The 21,163-nt window shown below is 42.5% G+C and overlaps 3 protein-coding genes across 6 annotated transcripts in view; 1 reads left to right on the top strand and 2 right to left on the bottom strand.

Moving 5' to 3' along the window:
* Positions 1-2,025: 2,025 nt before the first annotated feature.
* bcl6b (BCL6B transcription repressor) lies at positions 2,026-6,660 on the bottom strand. The gene is made up of 12 exons (XM_034856447.1): positions 6,428-6,660; positions 5,974-6,053; positions 5,642-5,866; positions 5,266-5,514; positions 5,004-5,138; positions 4,618-4,810; positions 4,248-4,444; positions 4,048-4,154; positions 3,821-3,952; positions 3,612-3,742; positions 3,095-3,232; positions 2,026-2,980 (listed from the first exon to the last, which is right to left on the bottom strand). Exons 3-12 carry the CDS (start codon positions 5,860-5,862, stop codon positions 2,840-2,842), a joined length of 1,644 nt encoding a protein of 547 aa, XP_034712338.1. The 5' UTR covers positions 5,863-5,866; positions 5,974-6,053; positions 6,428-6,660; the 3' UTR covers positions 2,026-2,839.
* A 3,203-nt stretch (positions 6,661-9,863) lies between these two features.
* trip6 (thyroid hormone receptor interactor 6) overlaps positions 9,864-21,163 on the top strand; it is a 14,324-nt gene continuing 3,024 nt past the window's right edge. Inside the window, exons 1-11 of one of the 4 annotated variants that reach the window (XR_004654525.1) lie at positions 9,864-9,960; positions 10,416-10,451; positions 12,505-12,742; positions 13,158-13,261; positions 13,492-13,605; positions 14,052-14,657; positions 14,967-15,063; positions 15,158-15,327; positions 15,633-15,811; positions 15,934-16,054; positions 16,421-16,843. Coding sequence is in view for 3 of the 4 variants with exons in the window: in XM_034856443.1 (XP_034712334.1) it covers positions 12,514-12,742; positions 13,158-13,261; positions 13,492-13,605; positions 14,052-14,657; positions 14,967-15,063; positions 15,158-15,327; positions 15,633-15,811; positions 15,934-16,054; positions 16,421-16,552 (1,752 nt within the window). In the remaining variant the exon portion in view is untranslated. Of the gene's footprint in view, positions 9,961-9,985; positions 10,071-10,415; positions 10,452-12,504; positions 12,743-13,157; positions 13,262-13,491; positions 13,606-14,051; positions 14,658-14,966; positions 15,064-15,157; positions 15,328-15,632; positions 15,812-15,933; positions 16,055-16,420; positions 17,625-21,163 lie in introns of those variants that run through there. The other 3 variants (XM_034856446.1, XM_034856443.1, XM_034856445.1) reach the window with 3 other exon arrangements.
* Positions 18,778-19,929, bottom strand: sst5 (somatostatin 5). Its single transcript, XM_034856448.1, has 2 exons — positions 19,291-19,929; positions 18,778-19,178 (listed from the first exon to the last, which is right to left on the bottom strand). Exons 1-2 carry the CDS (start codon positions 19,411-19,413, stop codon positions 18,990-18,992), a joined length of 312 nt encoding a protein of 103 aa, XP_034712339.1. The 5' UTR covers positions 19,414-19,929; the 3' UTR covers positions 18,778-18,989.

The raw sequence follows: 21,163 nt of genomic DNA, 5'->3' as shown, positions 1-21,163 counted from the left end.
CGGAAGTATAATGGGCCGAGGCGAGCCGAGGCGGGCCGAGGCGAGCCGAGGCAAGCTGTTACCAGCAGTGGAAAAACGGAACGACATCAGAATGACCATCCAAAAGTATCTAATGGTGTGCGCTCCCTTAAAGATAGATCTCTGTAGAATCAAATAAATAAAGTATGTGTGTAAAGTGAACCTAGTGTCCTGTAAGTTATTTGTAACTGAATAAATGTTTGCAACAAATGTATAATGTGTATGAAAAAGGCATATAAACTAAATCTAAGGAAAAAGATAAGGGCATGAGGATTGTTGCTGATTTGAGGAAGCCCCTGACTGGACAGCACAACCTAGAAGAAAAAGGATCCCTTTTTTAATATTAAAACAGGAGTCTTAAGTTGTGGGAAAGGCTGTTAAATATCAAGATCACTTTGTTCTTAGTTTGATCTCTTGGTTCAATTGTTTTTGTTAGAATTGTTAAAGGTTTCCACACGTTTGACACTAGAGGGAGGCAACCACAAGGTCTGAAAATGTCAACTGTATGGAAAATGCTTTTAGGGTTTTTCTCTCCTAATAAGTTCAGAGGCACAAATTGTACATTTTAACTCCACTTCATGTATCTGGCAGCTGTATAGAATGGTGTAGATTTAACAAACCAACAGTTTCAAGTGTTACAAATTGGCCTTATCGTTAACTACATTTAGTTGTTAGGATATTAGTACTTTACATTTCAGTTCAGGACTGTTAATGAAGTTTTTTCAAAGTGGGGTGTTAAGTTTAAGAGATCTGAGTCCTGCTTCCTCCACTTAGTATTTTGTTTTCTCAGTTGTTCAAGTCTTTCTTTTGCCCCAGTCGTTTATTAGTATAACTCAGTTCTCAATAATGGTCCGAATGACGCTTTAAACTTTTGAGGCAGAGGATGATATGTTCAATTTAAGATACATTGATTGTTTGTTGTACATTGGTTTGTTTGTTTGTGGAAATGTTGGAGGAAAATTAATTGCGTCTGTGTGTGTGTTGTACAGTAGTGATCACTTTGTTAGATACACCTGTACAGTCTAAAGCTATCAGTACCGCTGGTCTACCACAGGGGCATAGCAAAAAATTCTGGGCTCTGTGTAAAGGCATTTTCTATGGGCCCCTCCACAGCTATTCATTCTAGCATCCATTTGGGCCCTCCTCATATAAGGGCCCTGGGTACTTAGTCCCCTTTCCCCCCAAGTCCAACGCCCCTGGTCAACCATAAAGTCAGATGAATCAAGTTGTGGTCTTGATATCTTTGCAGTTTCAATGAAGTCCCTTAAAGGTTTCCAGTAAAATGCACTATGACACAAGTTCCACACATTTCCCATGTAATGTACACTTCCTTAACAGAATTCTTCTTTTCTGACAAAGTCTTGTTGATTTTTTGTGAACTGATTTGCGGGGAGACCCCCTACCACGGTGTCATTGGCCAAAAAGTGATGAGGGGGAAAAAACCACACATCGTAGGTTTCCTCTTTTCTGTGGAGGGGAAGGCTGGAAAGTCCCGTTAGACTTCCAACGTTTGTCTGCTGAGCATAGACAATATGCCCAGCTAGCCACAACTCATCAGGGAGCAGGAAGCGTTGATGACAGAGGGTGGGAGAGTTCAGCAGGAGTCTGCAGCCTACTCACCTTCAGGAAGCAGCAGCAAGCTCACACACGTGTTGTAGGATGCTAGTGTGAGGACCCGGTGTTAGGAACCTGGAGGAAACAGGTGCCCTCAGCTTCATTGTTTCCACAAAAGCAACCAAGAAAAAGGAAAAATCTGGAAAATGGCGGGACAGATTAACAGAAGATGTGATCCATGGGTAGAAAGAGTGAGTTAATGAGAGGAAGGAAGTCCAGGGAGGAGAAAGGCTGAAGGAGGGAAGTGTGGCAGGGAGAGCAGGGTTACACTGATTCTACAAGAGCTGAGAAAATGTGGGGAAGCTGGTTAGCACTTTGAGAGCATTTTAGTAGTTTACATTTTTTGTTTGTTTTAGGTATGAAATGAAATGAGACACTGAACACCAAAAAAAATCCAATTCATATAAAAATGATTTAATTTAGATTGTACAAACCATCTTTGTCCAGCAAATGAACTCATACACATACAACTGCAATACTATTACTTATCCAATTGCTTACAGTTCTCTTGTTAAAATTGTTCATGTCAGGAAACAATGTATACAATTTAATTATACTTTACACTCAGTACAAGACAACTAAGTCCTATGCCTGCTCGGACTAAAAAGCAGATATCTCTGCCTCCTCTGCTTTGTTTTTAAAGAACATGCAGGCCCCAGGCCTCAAGGTTAAGATAAATACACATTTAGAATTTAATTTACTCCAAAACCTCACCACCTCTCTGTCATAAAACTTGACTTTATCTTTCGTTTAAACTGTTCACATACTCATACTCCTTTAAAATCCAGTGTACACACACCCAAAAAACATTCTACCTTTCTTTCCATATCTTGTTCCTTTCTTTTCATCCCTTCACAAACCCACAAAGAAACTTTTTCTTAACAAAATCGCCATTGCAGAAAAGGCACCCAAGATTTCTCTAGTTCCAAGAACTCTACAGATGCAAACAAAAATCACCTCTAAAAGTCATTTGTAAAGGTCTCTTTCTCCAAGTGAAATCAATTGTACATTGTTCGTGAAACTGCTCATTCAACCACACTGTTGAAAGTTATGAATACCACCTGATATTCAAAAACCAGGTGCTAATAATATAAAACTGCTGAAATTCATTCGCCAAATTTCCCATTTTATGACAGATTCAGATATTATTTCGGCCAACGTGATGATCGATGATGATGATGATGAATGCGTCAAAGTGCAGAGGTCTTCAGCAGGCCTGCAGAACGGGCTGGTAGGGCTCGGTCAGGACCTTGTAGCGGATCTTGGTGTTGGTGACGGCCCCGTGTTTCTGGCGCAGGTGAAGACGCAGCTGACTCTTGTGGCGGAAGTGTAAATCACACTTCTCACACTGAAAAACAAAATTACAGATTAAACAGCAGTGGCATGACATGATCTTCTGTGTGTTATGGGCTGTGGGTTTGTTATATATCAGCCAAACAGACAATGTGTGTTTCGGACTTACAGTGTAAGGCTTCTCTCCAGTGTGAATGCGCAAATGGCTCTTCAGAGTCTGCAGGTGGCGGAAGCGGGTGCCACATGTGTGGCAGGGGTAAGGTTTCTCCCCCGTATGGATCAGAACGTGGGCCCTCAGATGGGCAACCTAACAGCAGTACCAACCACACAAACAGGTTGACAACTGTGACAAGATTTGAATTTTATAAAAGTTCTCAGACTAAATAAACCCTCAGACATCACAGATTAACAACAAATGAAATTGTGGTGTCCAACAATATGTGTCCCGCCCAAGAGAATTCTCAATTTAATTTTCAAAATGTCTCCTTTAAACTGGACTTAACAACATTATTTTTTTTCTCTCCATGCAATAAAGCTCTCAAGAATTAAGACATGAAACTACATGATTTACTGGTAGAGTTTATAGATACATTCTGGAGCAGGTGCTTCATTTTTTATGCCCTACAGGACTGTTCATGAGAAAAAGAGGAAACATTTTTTGTTTTATGAAGAAGTGTACTCCTCACCTGAACAAACCGTGCGCCACAGGTGTCACAGCGGTAAGGCTTCTCTCCTGAGTGGATGCGAGAGTGAGTCTTCAGGTTGGCCGGTCGGTTGAACTGGGCGCCGCACACATTACAGCGGTATGGCTTGTCACCTGCCGGGGTAAAGCTCAGCGTCAGGTATTGGTTTAAAAAAAAAAGGGGTAATGAGAAAAATATTACTATAGCCTCACCTGAGCCAGTCTTGGTTCCTTGAAGGTTGCCAGAGTAACAGTAGGGCACATAATAGTTGTCACGCTTGATTGTATGTTGGGCTGCCTCTGGATCACTGGGGTGCAGGTTTGGGAAAATGGTGCAGGGTGAGACTAAGGAAGCAGAAAAATGGTAAGATGTTTGAAAAAATATTTATTTAAGACATGAAAAGAAAATGTCTGCAATATGAAAAAGGTTTGGCTTGTACCTGTTCCCTCTTTGTGAGTGGGAGGCACTGTATGGTGATTCACAGAGTGGGGTGGCCCGAGGGGAGGGGCTCGGCCAGAACCCTCGTAGCAGGAGGCCTGCCCCTGTCTGATGAAGAAAGGTTCATCATTTCACATTTGCAAAAACTTTGCAGACTTTCTTTTTCTCTCTAATCTCATCATTCTAATTTTTCTGGTTTACCTATCAATCTGACCAGGCACTTCTCCAGACCACGCCTCAGTTGCTCTGGGTGTCGATCCCACCCTGTCGCTAACGGGTGATGTGTTACTTTGTGGTTCCTCCATCACCTCTTCCTTCACCGTGGTGGCTGCACAGAGAGGGTTGAGGACAATGTACTTGTATTTTTTCCAATTGCAAGACTTAGGGTCCGGCGTGGCCTGGAGACAAACAAAGATAAACAGAAAGCTATTACTTCAACTGACATGTAAAAGAAAACATCCCAGTGGTAATGTAGACTGTTTTTAGTAATCTACCACTTAGTTAAAATTACATGGTTCCTTGTATTTATCTCAACATAAACAACGCTTCAAATTTGAATCTTTAAACTCACCACAAGGTTTTTGTTGCAGGTGTTAGATTCTGCTGGAGAGTTAGGTTGGCAGCTGGAGCGGGCGGGGCTGTCTGGAGATGGAGTTGGGGTACCCATGAGGGGCGACTCAGGCTCTCCTTTCAATTTCTTTGACCCGGGCTGGCAGGTCAGGAAAGCCCCTGGCTTGAGAGAGCCCACAACCTCTGCAGGGACCCTGCAGGAGAAACAAAGGAAGTGTTGTAATGAGCTAAAATGGTCAACAGACAAAGTCACACAATACCCAGCAGCAGCACTTGGGACAACCTGCAAATAAAACCCCAATAAAAACCCAAAGTCACACCCACGGAGCACTTTCAGCCACCTTCAGCTCCTTTAATCATTCTCAGTTACACGAATATTTCTCCTACCTTGTTGCCACTGATGTTGGGAGTAATCTCTGGGGTCCTGGATTGGGCAGGTCCCCTCCTTTGGGGGCTACAGCAGCCACAGACACCCTGGAATCCAGCTCCAGTTGAGGGTGTCTTACACTCATATTCTCCCTGCTGAAAAAAACAAAACTTGTCAACCATTCAAGTAAAAAAACATGCAAGATGACACATTCAAACCAACACTGGAGTTTTTTTTAATCACATTTCATGATGTAATCTAATGTTCTTCCCAGTCCCTCACCAGTGCAGCTGAATGAAATCCCGGCAGGTATCGGCCACGTGGTCCATCTGCAGGTAGGTTGCAGCAGTGAGCACCCCGGGGACGGTGCTTGGTGTCAGAGGGAGGCGGGAGGTGTACATGAAGTCAAGCAGCAGGGAGATGCTAGATGGGTCCAAGGTGTTGGGGAGAGACACGGTCATAAGCGGCTCCCCGCTGCCACCACGCCCCTGAAGCAACACACGGTGGGAGTACAGCGAGTAGAAAAACCCACTGAGAGGGGAAAGGGAAAAACAGAAGTAGTAAAACGGTTGAAATCCACCCAAGTGGAAAGCAGAGAAAACCTGACGACTCCTCCACAGGGACTACTTTGTGTAGATGCACTGGTCTTAGCACCAACCTGCAGGCCACAAGCACAGCGCAGTGCCCACATAGGTGTGTGTCACCGACAACCAGGGTGGTGTCTGTCAGGATGTTGCGGTGCCGGAGTTCATTTAGGTTAAGCAGCACATCGTTGGAATGGCGTGTGAACTCCTTCACGTATCCCTTGGCCGGGGCAGCAGCCCTCAACTCCTGCACTCCGTCCACTCTGTATCCTTCCAATACTTCCGTCATGTTCATCTGTGGAGAAGGCATTATACTGTATATGAAACAAAACCAATGCACACTATTTTGAATGTTTGCATCAACAGAGTTATATGTTTTTAAATTAGGAGGCACAATAATTTACCCACCTGTGTGTATTTTATGGAATAAATAGACTGGAGCGTCCCAGATACATCTGTTAGGTGAGACCAGCTCCCTACTCGTACCTGCATGAGGAAAACAACAAGAAACATCCACTCTTTAATATGAATGATTAAGCTTTACTATTCACCCTTGATATTTGCATATATTGATATTTGATATTTGCATATCAAGGGAGTAGCAAAATGCAGCGAAGTATGAGAATTCATAAAGACATTAAAAGTTGTAAAAAATCAAAAAATCAACCCATTTCCAATGTTCTATATTGACCGCTTCAGACATTGAAAACAATTTGAATCAAATGGACATCCTCATTTCACTAACTCGAACGTTGATATAATCAAGAAAGGGAAAAACCATTAACCAATAACATTCTAAAAAATAAAAAAGATCAATCCAAGTAAGCAGTCATCAGGCAGCCAACAAATTTCCAACTTACCCCGACCAGCAGGGACGAGAACTAGCGTGCTCCGCGCTGATGTCAACCCCCCCGGATCAGTGCTCAGTCCACAATCAAAGATGTGGAGCAGGGGTTCACCCACAGTCTCCACTGGCTCTTAACAGCACTGTAAGGGGAGGCTGAAGAGAGGGAACTCTTTATATTGTAGTGCAGGAAGCCCTCACACAACCAGAGCTGCTCGTTTCCTCTTTCCTCAATGGCCCACGCGTACACTGGAAGCAACGCAGGAAAAGCCCTGGCCCAGGCCCCGGGCTCCAAGTATTTTTAGTGGCTTATTAGTTTGTCTAAACCCCCATAGCTCTGAGCGAAGTAATGACAGGAAAGCATAGTGTGTTTTTGTGCCACGTTGAAAAAATATATTTGAGGACCCTTAGGGAGAGGCAGTACGTGCCTGGCTATCCAGAGGTAAAACATCAGTCTTCCCCCACCAACGCTTTCCTAGCACTGAGGAAGCTGGAAGACAAACTTATTGTTTAGTATATGGGGAGTTTTTTTTCATTGTTCACACAAGTTTCACTTATATGTTGGTGCACAAGTTCTCAAACAGTTCTTAATTTTTCAGGATAAATATAAGAAGCAAAGAAAAAATGTGTCATTGCTGAGTTGACCAGTTCAGGTAAATGGGCATTAGTATGTACTCCACAACAGCGTCCGGAAACTTATGGCTTGTTGCCAGAGAGCAGAGGCGTTGTGTTATGAGAACCAAAAGGAAGGAAGCAGGACCAAAATGATCGTTCTAGATGGGAGACCCCTTCTCCTGGTGGTGAAAAACAACCTTAACCCTGCCCGACTGAGCGCAATGCAGCCAACAGATGTGCAGAAACTGCCCTACACACCCACACACACATCCACCCCCACACACACACCCACACACACACACCCACACACACACACACACACACACACACACACACACACACATATACCCACACACACACACACGCCTGCATCCCATTATCTTTGTGGGGACCCGTCATTGACATAATGCATGCCCTAACCCCTTACCCTAACCTTAATCATCATAACTAAATGCCTACCCTTAACCCTCACCCTAACCATAACCTAATTCTAACCCTATATTCTAAACCCTTAAACATCCCTTTGAAGTTGTGGGGTTCAGCATTTTGGCCCCACAATGGTGTCCGGACCCCACAAGTATACTGTAGTCCCGTTTTTTGGACCCCACAAATGTAGTTAAATGAGAAAACACACACACACATGCACACACACAGACACACACACACACACACACACACACTTCTGAATGCATCCTGCAAAGCTGTTCAGAGACATGGATGAAAACGCCTGCACAGGACATCCGTCAATAATAAAGCGAACAAGAGACAAGGGAGGAAGAATTGAGATGGAGGGGGGCTTAAGCAGCGATGCAACAAGAGCTTAGAGGTCATGAATAACTAAAAAACAAGCGGAAAGTTGCCTCATTCTCAGTACAGCCAGAGGGTCACAGAATACCAGGCACAGGACAGTTAATTGAGGCGCCGCACAACTGAACTACAAACTGTGTGTTTATATCAAAGTATTTCACAGGGGGCGTGGAAGGAAGAGGAGAACAATCTTCTAGGTGGATTAAAATGACCCATGCCTGCATGTGGATATCCAGATGAAGCAAGTGGACCTTTGATTAATAAAGAGAAAATCCTTTTTTATTTTCACTGATAAGATTGAGTACTGAACCCAATCTAGCTATACCGGCAAAGAAAAACATGAAATACTGCAAATCCTTTAAATAATATAAGGTCGGAAGTAAAGTCTTTGCATGGTGTACAGCTTGTGCGTGTGTCCTTGTGCTTACATTTGTTTGGATGTAGGTCTGATCAGTTGTGGGCTTTGTAAAAAAAAAAGAAAAAAGGAAAAACCATAAAGGAAATCAACGATTAAGAAAACAGAGAGGGAGATGTAGGTCTCAGCTACTTCCAGGCATTGTGAGAAGAACGGATGAGGGGGGCGCTTGAGGAAAAGTGAGACCATTACTAAACAGGTTCACCAATAGGCGGAAGCCATTGAGTCCATCCCGTTGGCAAGGCTTGGCAACACTCTTAGTGGCTTCCTGCATGTTACCCGTCAGTGGCTATCAGCAACCAACCAACCATGTTCTTGATCAAATGCAGAACAATTGAAGAACTTTCTGTAAGTGTTAAATGAAGAACAAACACACTTTTGTGAAAAAGGAAAGAGCAAATGAAATCATTCAACATCCATTTAACTGCTGTCTCGTCGAACTGAACAAAGACAGCCAGAAAAACCACAAAGAAGGGGAATCCCTTCTTTGTGGTTTCCTGGTTGTCTGGACACAACTATATTGTTTATCTGATAACGTGTGGGCTGAAGCCATGCTTTGACTTCAGATCCCCCAGTTGGTGCCAAAGATGTTGATGGCTCCGACAACAATAACAGATCAGCTTAAACTGCCGCTTCCTGTGATTGCCAAGCACTGTGGACAAATAAGGGCAAACAAGCACAGAGCTACGGGAAGGAGGAGCAGGAGGAAGAAGCTGGGATACCCCAGCCTTGGTTCTTTGTCCACTTATTGGCAGAGATAGATAGGGAAATAAAAACAAAATAAGTGACAAAACCTTCCTTTGAAGAAACGCCTTAGGGGAATCAGTGGGCCTCCAAAATGGTGCTGGGTGGGAGGAAGAAGAAGAAATAGGGTGGGGGGTAACAAGAGAAGGACAGTTGACCCAAATCTTTCGAACCACAAAATAATAAAGCAAGCTCTGACCTTAATTTTAACTGCTGCTTGCAGGGTGTCAATCCACTGCGTATATACAAAAAACAAACCCATTAAGTCATGTGGGCTCAATATTTATCCCTCAAAACCCCAAATAAAGTCACCTTAAATATCAATACAGTCAACATAAATAAAATGTAAATAGAGGACTTGTATGCATGTAAGAATATATTATATATTTATTTTACTACGTATTTTGGGATGATTAACATTCTATCTAACCTTATCTTTAAATAATTAATTACTGTAATATCATTGCAGTCTTTAGTATTTTTAAGTACATGCTCTGTGTTTGTTAAGAAAAGAAAAGAAAAACCCATTCAGACAAGATTAAAAACATCATAATATTTGAACTGTTAGGGCTGTACAAATATAGCGGGATGTCCTCTGCTATATTCAAACATAATCTGACTTTTACACACTTTGAGGCACCCAAATAATTACATATTTCGTGCTTTTTTGTTTTGTCTGAGTTTTTTTCAAATGTATTATCCTAGTCTTGAAGACACTACATTTGATTTCCACTGTATTTATTCTTACTTGTGTATTTGGCAAACCTTTTTTTTACTTTCAAGTCCCCCCCCACCCACACACACACCCACACACACACACACACACACACACGCGCGCGCGCGCACACACACGCGCACACTTGCACACACACACACACACAAGACAGCGATTACGTCACACGTCGGGAATGCACTGAGGAGCTGCTGCTGCTTCTGCTGCTGCTAAAGGCCTCGGGATCCGTCACAAAGTAGGTGAACGACGCTAAATCGAAAAGAAAGTTATCTCGGGACAACTTTCACTGACCTTCGAACATTCAGACATAGGCAGAGATTGGGTTTGTGAGGCTTATTTCAGACGGTAGGTGTCGGTTGTTCGTTGTTTCCCATTCGGTTGTATTGAAGTTAGCCTTGAGGCAAGGCACGAGCTTTCCTCGAGTTCATAACATGCTAGCAAACAAGTAAACAAGTCTGTTATTAAAGTTAATTATTGCGAATTAACCTCCACGATGGGTTATTAAATTACTTAAGTAGAATGTTTTACACACGTGACGCACAAAGGACAGATTTGGACGACCAACAGAGCAGTTATAGCTAGCTAGTCTTTTCATTGATACGATACGTTAAACAAGAACATGCCACTATCTGTCTTTAATGTAACGTCTGTGATTTAGTTGACCAATTTCATATTGTTCTTGTTTTGTAGATGAAACTGAAGGGAAGAGGAGAGTCACTTTAAAAGGTAGGACATGCTATAGGTTGCTAATTTTGATTGGGTAATTTACGAATATAGTTTTTTTTATCCTATGTCTACCCATATTGACTTAAGTTCTGTTGTCTTTCTGTTACTTTGTTCAATTTAACTAACCCATATCGATAACGCTAGCTACATTGTTACAAACAAATAATATGTTAAGCTAACCAGCGCATCTTGCCTTCAAAATAAATGCGTGTAAAATATCTCTGTGTTACAGAATGACAAGACCAACGTGTATAGCTGAGAATATGAGTGACTGAGGATAATGTGAAATACGTTTTCATTTGGTACCAGTTATTTCAGTTGTAGGCGCGCTGCCTTTTTGTCGAGTTTCTGTGTTGCTGTAAGGCTTAAGGTTGCTCATTTTATTTTGAAAAATACCGTATGTCGTATTTGTGTAGTTGCGCTTGACTCTAGTGACTGTCATGAACTTTGACTTTCATGAGCAGTTACACCTCCTGTGCGTCCAGCAAGAGGTCCAACCGAAATAAATAGGAGGATAAATGCGAGAGCTATGTGGTTTCAAATGACATAAAAACAAACTCATTATTGGCTTTAAAGCACGCACAGTGATAAAACGGTTAAGATTATTTCCCCGGCCCAGCCATCCTCGGATTTGAGTGTGTGCTCATCCGGATTCAGAGGCTTAAATCAGGGCGATTGTGGAGGTAGTGGTTACTCTTTCCTCCATGTGGTTACTGTGAAATGACAGTCAAGTCCATGCTGATACTGGTTTAATGATAACAACCCCATGAATATAAAAAATAAACGTTAACCAACCAAAAGACCTAAAGGCCATGTTCAGGCATTATATTTTTGTATGTCTACATCATCTTCTCTTCCATCATTATAATCCTCTTACCAACAAGGATTTATGATGGCCACACTGCCCACATACAATCAGTCTGAGTGGGCGGTTCATTTCTCCACCCTGACAAAACGTAATTGTTTTGGCTTGTCAATTGCATCAATAACACAGTGGCTTTCCAAAAAAGGATACTACAGAACATAATTAAGCTTGCGTTCTTTGTGCATGTAGAATAGATAATTGAACTCTATTTTTGTATTGTTATTTTCTTTGTAATATTAGTAAATGTAATGTCAGATCCCAACAGAGTTTACCAGAACACACAGGGATATTACTTAGTCTAACCCCCACTGATTTTCAATTTAGAAAGATGTAAAGAGAGAAAGTGTCTTGTTATTTGTAAAGAACAATATTAGTTTGCTTGTTTACCCCCAATAAAGGATCCTATTTTCGTTGTTAGGTGTTTTGTGACAGTTTCTATAAATCTCTCACATTTAGCTATGGATTTCCTTAAAGACCTCAGTATCTTCAGTGCAAGTCAGCATATTGTGGCCCAGCTGTGTGCTGCAGCGTTGTTATTTATCCCACAGAGTACATAGTGATATATTGTTATTATGAGCCAGGTGTTCACATGTATACAGGCCCATATCATTACACAACAGTTCCTGCCCTGTTTTTGTCTCCACTTCATTTGGAAATCATTGATACCAGTGTGTAAACACCCAAAGACAATAACCATTGTGGCGGATAACAGGCGAGGGGTAACCACAGATTTGCACCTGTTTGGGAATCTGTGTATGAGTTTGTCTGCTGGAGAGCTTTTGCATGCCTGTTTATCTCAGAGTACACAAACACACACACTCACACACGTTGAAGAGCAATGTGCAAGCCTGCTGGAAATCCCCGAGCCTTTCAGAATGGCTGCTCTCTTCCTGCTCCTCAACTAGAAGCCTATTGTTCAATCTGTGTGTTCCCATTGCCATAGGAAACAAAGTCTGAAGCATCCCTTAGTTTCCACTGGTTACCTATGACAAAAATACACACAGAAGCCACAGCTGTGCTCATGCAAATTATGGATGAAAGAGGAAGATCGTGCATACTCAGTCAACTGATATTGGGCAAAGCAAAGTCAGTAATGAAAAATAAATGTTCCAGTCATATTGCAATATGAACTTTATTTAAAAAAAAATATGGCGGAAACATTTTTTTCCTTCCTTATTTTGATCTCAGAACCCTGCCATGTCCGGTCCCACCTGGCTTCCACCGAGAACTCTGGATAGCCCAGAGCGAGCTGTGCCCCAGATGTCTCACTCTGCCGGGTCAGCAATGTACCGAGCCCCCAACAAAAAAGGGACATCCGACTTCCGGCCAAATTATTGCCCCTATGAGCAGAACGGAGGAGAAGGAGGAGGAGGAGGAGGAGGAGGAGGAGGGATGGCCACCAGGTACATGGCAACTGGACCCACAGGTAACAAGACCACTAGACACAAACCAGGGTCTTTTGGGTGTACTTTCACTAATCATATCCAAATAAATACATTAATAAAATCACTTTATTAAAATTTCCGGTTACATTTTACTTTATGCATAAGTCATAAAGGTTTTTGACATAACACTTCTTTTAGTAAGTGTCATTCTGTTTTGTCATGCATATTTATGGTTGTTGTTAGGGTCCATGTGTCATGACAGTCTTATGTAGATACTTTCAAGTAAAGTGTTAATACATTTTCTTCTTTCCCCCCTAATTTCCAAACCCTCAATATATCTGATCTGTAGGTCATATTAAGGAAACACCTGCGCTCTGAAATTGTCTGTCTTTTAGTTTAAAGAATTAGATTGACTTGGGACAATTGTCTTTTTGACATCTGTTCATTAACCTAAAGGTGGGCCCATTCATCATTCGTCGAGCGATCACTATTACCCCCCTCCACATGGTCCCAAAGAAGAACGTATATGGAGCCCTCACATGGACAGCTATGAGTTGATGGTGGGTGCATTTTTTTCTATAGCTTTGCTGATAACAAGACATCTCACAAAACATCTTTGAGTGGTTTTGCGTGCATACATTTGAACCTTTGGCTTGAAAAAACCCTCTAAGCTGTCACTTTCACACAGTAAAAGCTATCACAGCAGGAAAAAGTTTACATCTTATGATGTTTTCATTAATACACAGTCCTTGTGTGTATTAACATGTTTCTTGTGCTGTTCTGTTGTTAGCACCGCGGTCCTGAAAGTCCAGCGAGTTATCACTCTAAAATCGATGCTGATATTGACTCCCTCACCAGTATGCTCGCGGATCTGGACAGCCATCCACAGGACTCCAGCACACAAGTAGGGGAACACACTTTATTGACATACTGTAGTTGCTTGTTACTTTCACAATCATTGAACCATCTTGCCACTGGTACTTAATCCTTGTGTCTCTCCGGGTCACAATTGAAAAAAAAAAATTCTGACTTTTTGTCTCTCTTTGCGATGCTTTTGACACTTTTTGAAAATAAATGTTTAGTCACTTTTTTCAGCCCTTTTTTAAATTAATGGTCAATAAATCTGAATTATGACTTTATAACTAACAGAAAGTATTACTTATTTTGACTAATAGTTAATTTCAGAGGATGTTGAGTGAATCACAGTTCATGTCAAAGCGGGACACTGTATGGAAACTATTTCAACATTGTTTTCAAATGCCATAAAATTGAATAAAACACCCATATTTCAAAGTCAAGTTTGACCCGAAGATAGCACAAGGGTTAACTGAATACATTTTCTCTCCACAGCTGTACGACAACGTGCCTTACAACAAGTACCTCTCAGGGGATCACTACAAGCCTGCACACCAGAGCCAAGCCCCTCCTCAGGGTCGGCCATCCAGGGGCTATCCCACTCATCCCCAGAGCCAATACCACCCAGGGCCCACCTACACCAGCGATCTCCAGTCACCTCAGTACTCCACCTCCCACCAGCAGGACTACTACTCCTCTTCTTCAAGCCCTAAGCCCTACTCTCAGCCCTACCCTCAGCCCGTCCCGGCTTCCTACACCACTGCCTCAACTCCTACTGGGCCCAGGTTCAGCGTCCAAGTCAAGACGGCACAGCCTGTCACCTACTCTCAGACAGGCAGGCAGGCTGAACAGGCCTACACACCACCTCCTCCTCGCCAGCATGTGTCACGCCCCCCTCCTCAGACTCAGACAAGTCCGCAGGGCTGGTACCCTTCACATCCCAGTTCACAAGCTCAGGAGATGCTCTCTGAGGCGGTGTACAAGGGGAGTGGCTCAGGACCTGGAGGAAGAGTTAACCAGGTTCCAATGTCTAAGAGAGGGATGGAAAATAACCAAACGGGGTCGGGGGCTGCGCAGAGTCCTGCTTATCAGTCCAGCAAGGTAGGGACACGCATCTACATATTAAATGTGAGCTTTAAAGGAAATTGGGAAATTGAAAAGATTCTCACATCCTAAAATTAAAAGATTGAAATGCCTGACTTCATGAAATTTTAATATGCTTTTCTACAAAACTGTTTATTTTACACAAGCATCAATACAATAACATTACATTTTAATTAAATCATAACTCATAAAAGAGAAAAATTATGAATCTGTATTGTATGTACATACCCAGCCCTAAAAATCAGATTAACCTGGGTCATAAAAGGGAGAATTTCTTATCTTTGTTTGTATCCTCTTTTCGTCCAGCAGGGAATAGCAACAACTAGGCCTGAAGAAGAGTTGGATCGACTCACCAAGAAGTTGGTATATGATATGAACCACCCCCCTGTTGAGGATTATTTTGGTACAGCCGCTACTAATTACATTTATAGCACAGCAAAACCTGCATTCTGGCATTTAAAAGGATATAGATACATATACAACATTTTTACTTTCAGGCCGCTGTGCCCGCTGTGGTGACAACGTGGTCGGTGATGGCAGTGGCTGTATCGCCATGGAGCAGGTGTTCCACGTGGAGTGTTTCACATGCATCACCTGCCACGCCCGTCTCCGAGGGCAACCCTTCTACGCTCTGGACAAGAAGAGTTACTGTGAGAGTTGTTACATTGTAAGTAAAGCATCCTTAACAAATAAACCAATGTCTGTTTTTAATGATTTATGTTTTTGACATCCTGGATTATTGTACTTTCTCTTGCAATTTGATATATTTTATTTACGTGTCATGCCACTAAGTGGCCCATCCTAAACGGAATTACAGGACACCAATTCAACAGTAATATCATCGATACAAAGCAGTCTACCTTTCAGCCCATGCTTGTTCTAAAAAGTCTACAAATAAAAATGTTTTATGTTCAAACAACTTGCAGCCATTGCTACTCTGATCCATACACCTCTATAAACTTTATCTGCCAGAGTACATTGGAGCGCTGTTCAAAGTGCTCCAAGCCCATCCTGGACCGTATCCTGCGGGCTATGGGAAAGGCTTACCATCCTCGCTGCTTCACATGTGTGGTTTGTAACTGCTGCTTGGACGGGGTGCCCTTTACCGTGGATGCAACCTCTCAGATACACTGCATCGATGACTTTCATAGGTATAAAGACATTCAAACACTGTGATGTTATTCCTGAGGTTCTTTTTGAACTTAGGTATTTAATGAAGAGTGACAGGCAAGTCCACCGACCCGAAAATATTGATGCTTGTTCTCCCTGACAGGAAGTACGCTCCTCGCTGTTCAGTTTGCGGTGAGCCCATAATGCCCGAACAGGGCCAGGAGGAGACAGTGAGGATAGTTGCTCTGGACCGCAGCTTCCATGTTAACTGTTACGTCTGTGAGGTGAGTCAACTGGACAAGATTATATACCACAAAATACCAAACAAAATCAGGATTTGTTAATTTAAAACTTCTTATTCCATAGAGTTTTGTTAGTTTTTATTGATTGAAGAATAAAGGACTTCAAAAGCTATTTCTTTTTTTATTATTATTAAAGGATTATGTCAGTCATAAAAGGCAAAAAAACATCTTGATTAGTGCAATGCGTGTGCCAAAATCCTAAACTTTCCAGGAAAGTGTAGGATTAAATGACTACTTTCTCTACAGTACATTTTTTTTTACTGGATTTATTACATTCATTTTATATATTTATGGGATGAGGCCATGTGAGTGTTTAGTTGACCTGACTGGAGTGTCTGTGTTGATCAGGAATGTGGTCTCCTGCTGTCCTCTGAAGGGGAGGGCCGAGGCTGTTACCCGCTGGACGGCCACATCCTGTGTAAGAGCTGCAGCGCTTGCCGCATCCAGGACCTTTCAGCCAAAATCTCCACTGACTGCTAACAAAGCTTTTTGCGTGCGTCCCCTCCACCTTTTCAGCACTCTCACCAATCCACGCACAGTCAACATATTACACATAACTGATGGCACAGACAGGAAATGCCCCTGCTTTGCTCAGACTCGTGTGGTGCTTTTTTCTATTCTTTTTTCTTGGTTGTGCTGCATATGACATGAACTTTGCTATAGTTCCTCTCTGTTGGTATCCAGTTGTAACTTTTTTTGCAGAGGTACATGTTTTGAGATGGAGTCCTGATGGAGTAACCACCTAACTAGTTTCCTTTCAATCAGACGTCTGTTTTTTATTTGGTACACAGCTGCCCCATTTTTTTACGTTAAGTTCAGTATTAGTATGACTGTGGCCTGACCTGCAGGCAGCTTGGGCTCCACTTGGTACTGGTACTGCTCAACTATTAGCTTGCACATTATTATCACTGTCTAAGACAATGGAAGTATGGAAGCAGAACATAAATTTGGACCTGAAAATGAGGGTCTTTTTTCAAAGAAGCAGCTATAAATGACATTTGTAAAAGTGTAGAACTGCCTCAAACCAAGCATATTAAAAGCACACGATGCAACAACTGTGACTGTACATAACAGGCTGGTTTGGTTTGACAATCAAACTGTTCCCAACTGTAGTTGTAGTAGCCTTCAGTGCAGTGGATCTTTGCAGCGGAGTAGCCTCATATAGTAGGAGAAATTTAGAAAAAAGTATAGTTAATCTTACAACCTAGTGATTTTTCTTTCTTTGAGCTTTTATTAAATGCTAGTACAATATTTGCTAGAAAAAATCTCTTGCACATCTCCAACATAATATCATGTTTGCCATTTTTTAATTCATCAAGAATAACACTTTGAAAGTCTACAACACGCAATCTTGCTTTGGTGTGAATACCATTTGTTGTTGGTTGATACTTGACTGTTACATTGAAGATGATGGTGCAATGAAGTCAAATGCTTTCTTCTGTCTTAGGAAAACAGGGTGTTGGTTTGCTTGAAAACATCAGAAATGTTAGATCATGTGAATAGTTTATACACGTCATGTGTCAGTTGGAGGACCCTAGATTTATACTCAATTGACAAGTATATCAACTAATGGAATTGAATACAACTTGTGGATTTGATGGTTGTTCATCCTTGCACTCATGTGGGCTGAGTCGAGACTTTGGAGTTACAGTATTTGTTATAATTATGTCTAACCTCCATTTTTCCGTCCGTCTTTTGTATTTGTGTAACTTAAAGGGCTAGAAATAAGGAAGCCTTATCTCAAGGATGTCCTTCAGTTGATCCTTTTTTTGAAATGGAATGAAATCTTGTTACTTTTTTTGATCATACTAAAACGGTTCAGTTGCATTTTTTTCATTACTTGTTAATTTATATCCTGATGTATATAGCGTATTAATCAGCTTTATATCACCAAGGTTATCATTTCATTCACGCTCGTGTGTCCTGACCCTTCAACTCATGTGTAATACTCCTGGAATCCCATCTCATCTGTTTATTATGCTTACTGTGTGTTCAATTTGAATTACTGAATTGTGAATTGGAGCCTGTAGATTTAAGGCAGTGGTACTGCAGCAGACCTCGTCCACTGATGAGTTGACACAGGCATTTTGAACAGAATAAGCAGGGTGATGAAGTAGAAATGGTAGTTGGTTACATTACATGGGAGAGCATGTAAACACATGGGTGGAGTTTCTCATAATACAAGTTGTAGTAACACAGTTGATTATTAAAATGACACGTACATCGGTATACTTGTCCGTTTTTATACAAACACTGTCATCTTCAAAACGTAAAGGGACACCCTACTGATTTTAACACATCAGGTTACTGTTCACACAATATGTTTTTATTCTGAATGCCTTCTGTGACTTCCTAAAGTTTGAAAAAAATCCTCCCGAAGTTGTCATAGTGATGTCACTAGGTTGTTTTTGGCCTGCGCTTGGATGCGTTTTATGTGAATTAAATCTTTTGGTTTGGGGTGTGGAGTTTGAAAGATAACCTCACTAGATAGAGAGGGTCTGTCAAAATATGTAATTAAGTTGCATTACAACATGTACGGCGTTTTGGGAAGCTTGCCCCATACTTGAGACATTGCTGCTCTAATTCTGACAATTCTCATGTAACTATATCTCTTGTAGGTCTCAAAACTTTATGGAAGTGCAATAAAAAATGGACTTGGATACCCCTTTAAGACACATAAAGATAAATCACGCCTGACAAACATACCCTTTAAAATCCAAAAACTTTATTTTAGACACTTTGTACATCTCTGCCAATCTCAACACATACAACTTTATTACAATGGCCAAAATACCTAAATATTTGGTGACTCATAGTATATTTTCCAGTCACAACAAAGTGTGCAAACATGGATTAATTTCTCTTTTAAAAGTACATTTACAAAACAAACAACAGCTTGAACAGCTCTTCTCTGATGTTAACACGAGGTAAATGTCTTCCAGAAGAAGCTGCGGCAGCCTGCCTTGCGCTCTCTTTGGGAGAGGGGGAGATGTCGCCGCACTAGCTCCTGCCTGTCACCCTCCTGCTCCAGCTCGGGGAGCATCTCGCCTCCTCTCGCTGCCATCAGTTCAGACACAAACTTCAACAAGAGCATGTGAACAAGATCCTGAAGGAGGACAGGAAAGGATCTAAATTAGCCAAATTATCTTAACTCCTGACAGCCACTAGTCTTATTCCAGCTTTAGAAATCTTTGCAATATTAAACATGAGTCGCTCACCTTGTTGTTTACGAGGTCTGCTCTCAGTGTCAGCATGTCTCTGCTTGGAGCACCGCTCACCTGCACCAGCAGCGCCGAGGAGAACACGGCCACAAGAACAACCTGCACCTGAGAGCAAAGCATCTCCACCTCAAACCGCAAAAAAATAGAACTCTTATATTCACTGAATCTTTTTTCAACACTATACTGGATGTGCAAAGCAGCAAAAGTCAAAAATATAACCAATCAGAAAGTGAGATGGTGGAAGAGCTGACTGTTATCACTGTCTGAGTAGGATGTGATGAGCTGTTAAATAGGCCTCTTCATCTTCAAATCCTCCTCATCCTCAAATTAACACAAGGATGTGATTGGTGGAGAAGAATGGTGGCAAAGGAATGAGGAGGTGTGTGATGAACAGAAGTGTCACCGGATGGGAAAAGGTCATCAATAACCATAACGACATGGAGAAAACAGCCAACAAAACCTTCCAGATCTGACTTTAGGTTTATTAGTAACGTACTAACTTGACGTGAAAAAATAAAAAACAACTTCATGGTAACATAGGACTTGACTTGTGTCAGTCATAATTTGCTACACCAGCTTTGGAGGTGTCTCCTGAACTCAACGTGAGGCCTGCATGCTGTGCAGGGTTGTTAATGACACAATGTGACTCAAATGTTAATGAGGATGCACTTTGAGTCAGTGTAAAATAAACAGAGAACATCTAAATGTCAAACTGCAAACAAAACACTTCATAGGTTGAATACTGGTAGAGTGGGACAGGTAAGGGTGGCTGTGGCTCAGTGGTAGAGCGGTTGCCTGCCAATTGAAAGGTTGGGGGTTCAATTCCTGGCCCTGCAGTCCCATGCCGAAGTGTCCTTGGGCAAGACACTGAACCCCTAGTTGCCCCCGAGGCTGCGCATCGGAGTGTGAGTGTATATCTGATGAGCAGGGGGCACCTTGTACGGCAGCCTCGGCCACAGTGTATTAATGTGTGTGAATGGTGAATGCATCCTGTATGATGTATACAACTACTCAACTGCGCTTTGATTAGTTGTTAAGACTAGAAAAGCGCTATATAAATACATCACATTTACATTTAAGCTTCATTTCTCTCTTCACATGTATATTTCCATTACTGAAAAATCATCATTAATCTCATCACAAGCAGGTATGAAATGAGAAAATATAGGTAATGTGGCTATGAGATCACTTTCGGGTGCGTTGCACACCATATAAGGAAAAACCTTTCAGTGAATCACCATTGTAAGTGCCTCTCCGGGGAACCATCACCTTATCGTGGTGGAGAGGTTTGTGTGTCCCTATGAACCTGAGGCCTGTGTTGTCTGGAGCTTTGTGCTCCTGGTAGGGTCTCCCATGGCAAAGTGGTCTCAGGTGAGGGGCCAGACAAAGAATGGTTCAAAAACCCCATGAAAGACCGAGGTAGAGAGGGAGTGACCCTGCCCGGAGGAAGCCCGGGGCCCCCGTCTGGAGCCAGGCCCAGACGGCGGGCTCGTCAGCAAGCGTCTGGTGGCCGGGTTTGCCACGGAGCCCGGTCGGGCACAGCCCGAAAAAGCTACGTGGCACCCCCATCTCCATCCCATGGGCTCACCACCTGTGGGAGGAACCGCTGGGGTCGGGTGCGCTGCCACATGGGTGGCGGCGAAGGTCAGGGGCCTCGACGGACCAGACCCGGAACGTCACCTCTCTGTGGGGGAAGGAGCCGGAACTTGTGCGGGAGGTGGAGCGCTACCAGTTAGATCTGGTGAGGCGCCGGGCGGGTGTGGGGATACTCACAAGTCCCCGGCTGAGCGCAGCTGCGTTGGAGTTTACCCCGGTGGACGAGAGGGTCGCCTCCCTACGCCTGCGGGTGATGGGGGGGAAAACTCTGACT

Source organism: Etheostoma cragini, chromosome 19, assembly GCF_013103735.1.
Source record: "Etheostoma cragini isolate CJK2018 chromosome 19, CSU_Ecrag_1.0, whole genome shotgun sequence".
Taxonomy (NCBI): domain Eukaryota; kingdom Metazoa; phylum Chordata; class Actinopteri; order Perciformes; family Percidae; genus Etheostoma; species Etheostoma cragini.
The sequence above is the reverse complement of the archived record's forward strand: the minus strand, read 5'-3'. Positions and strand labels throughout refer to the sequence as shown.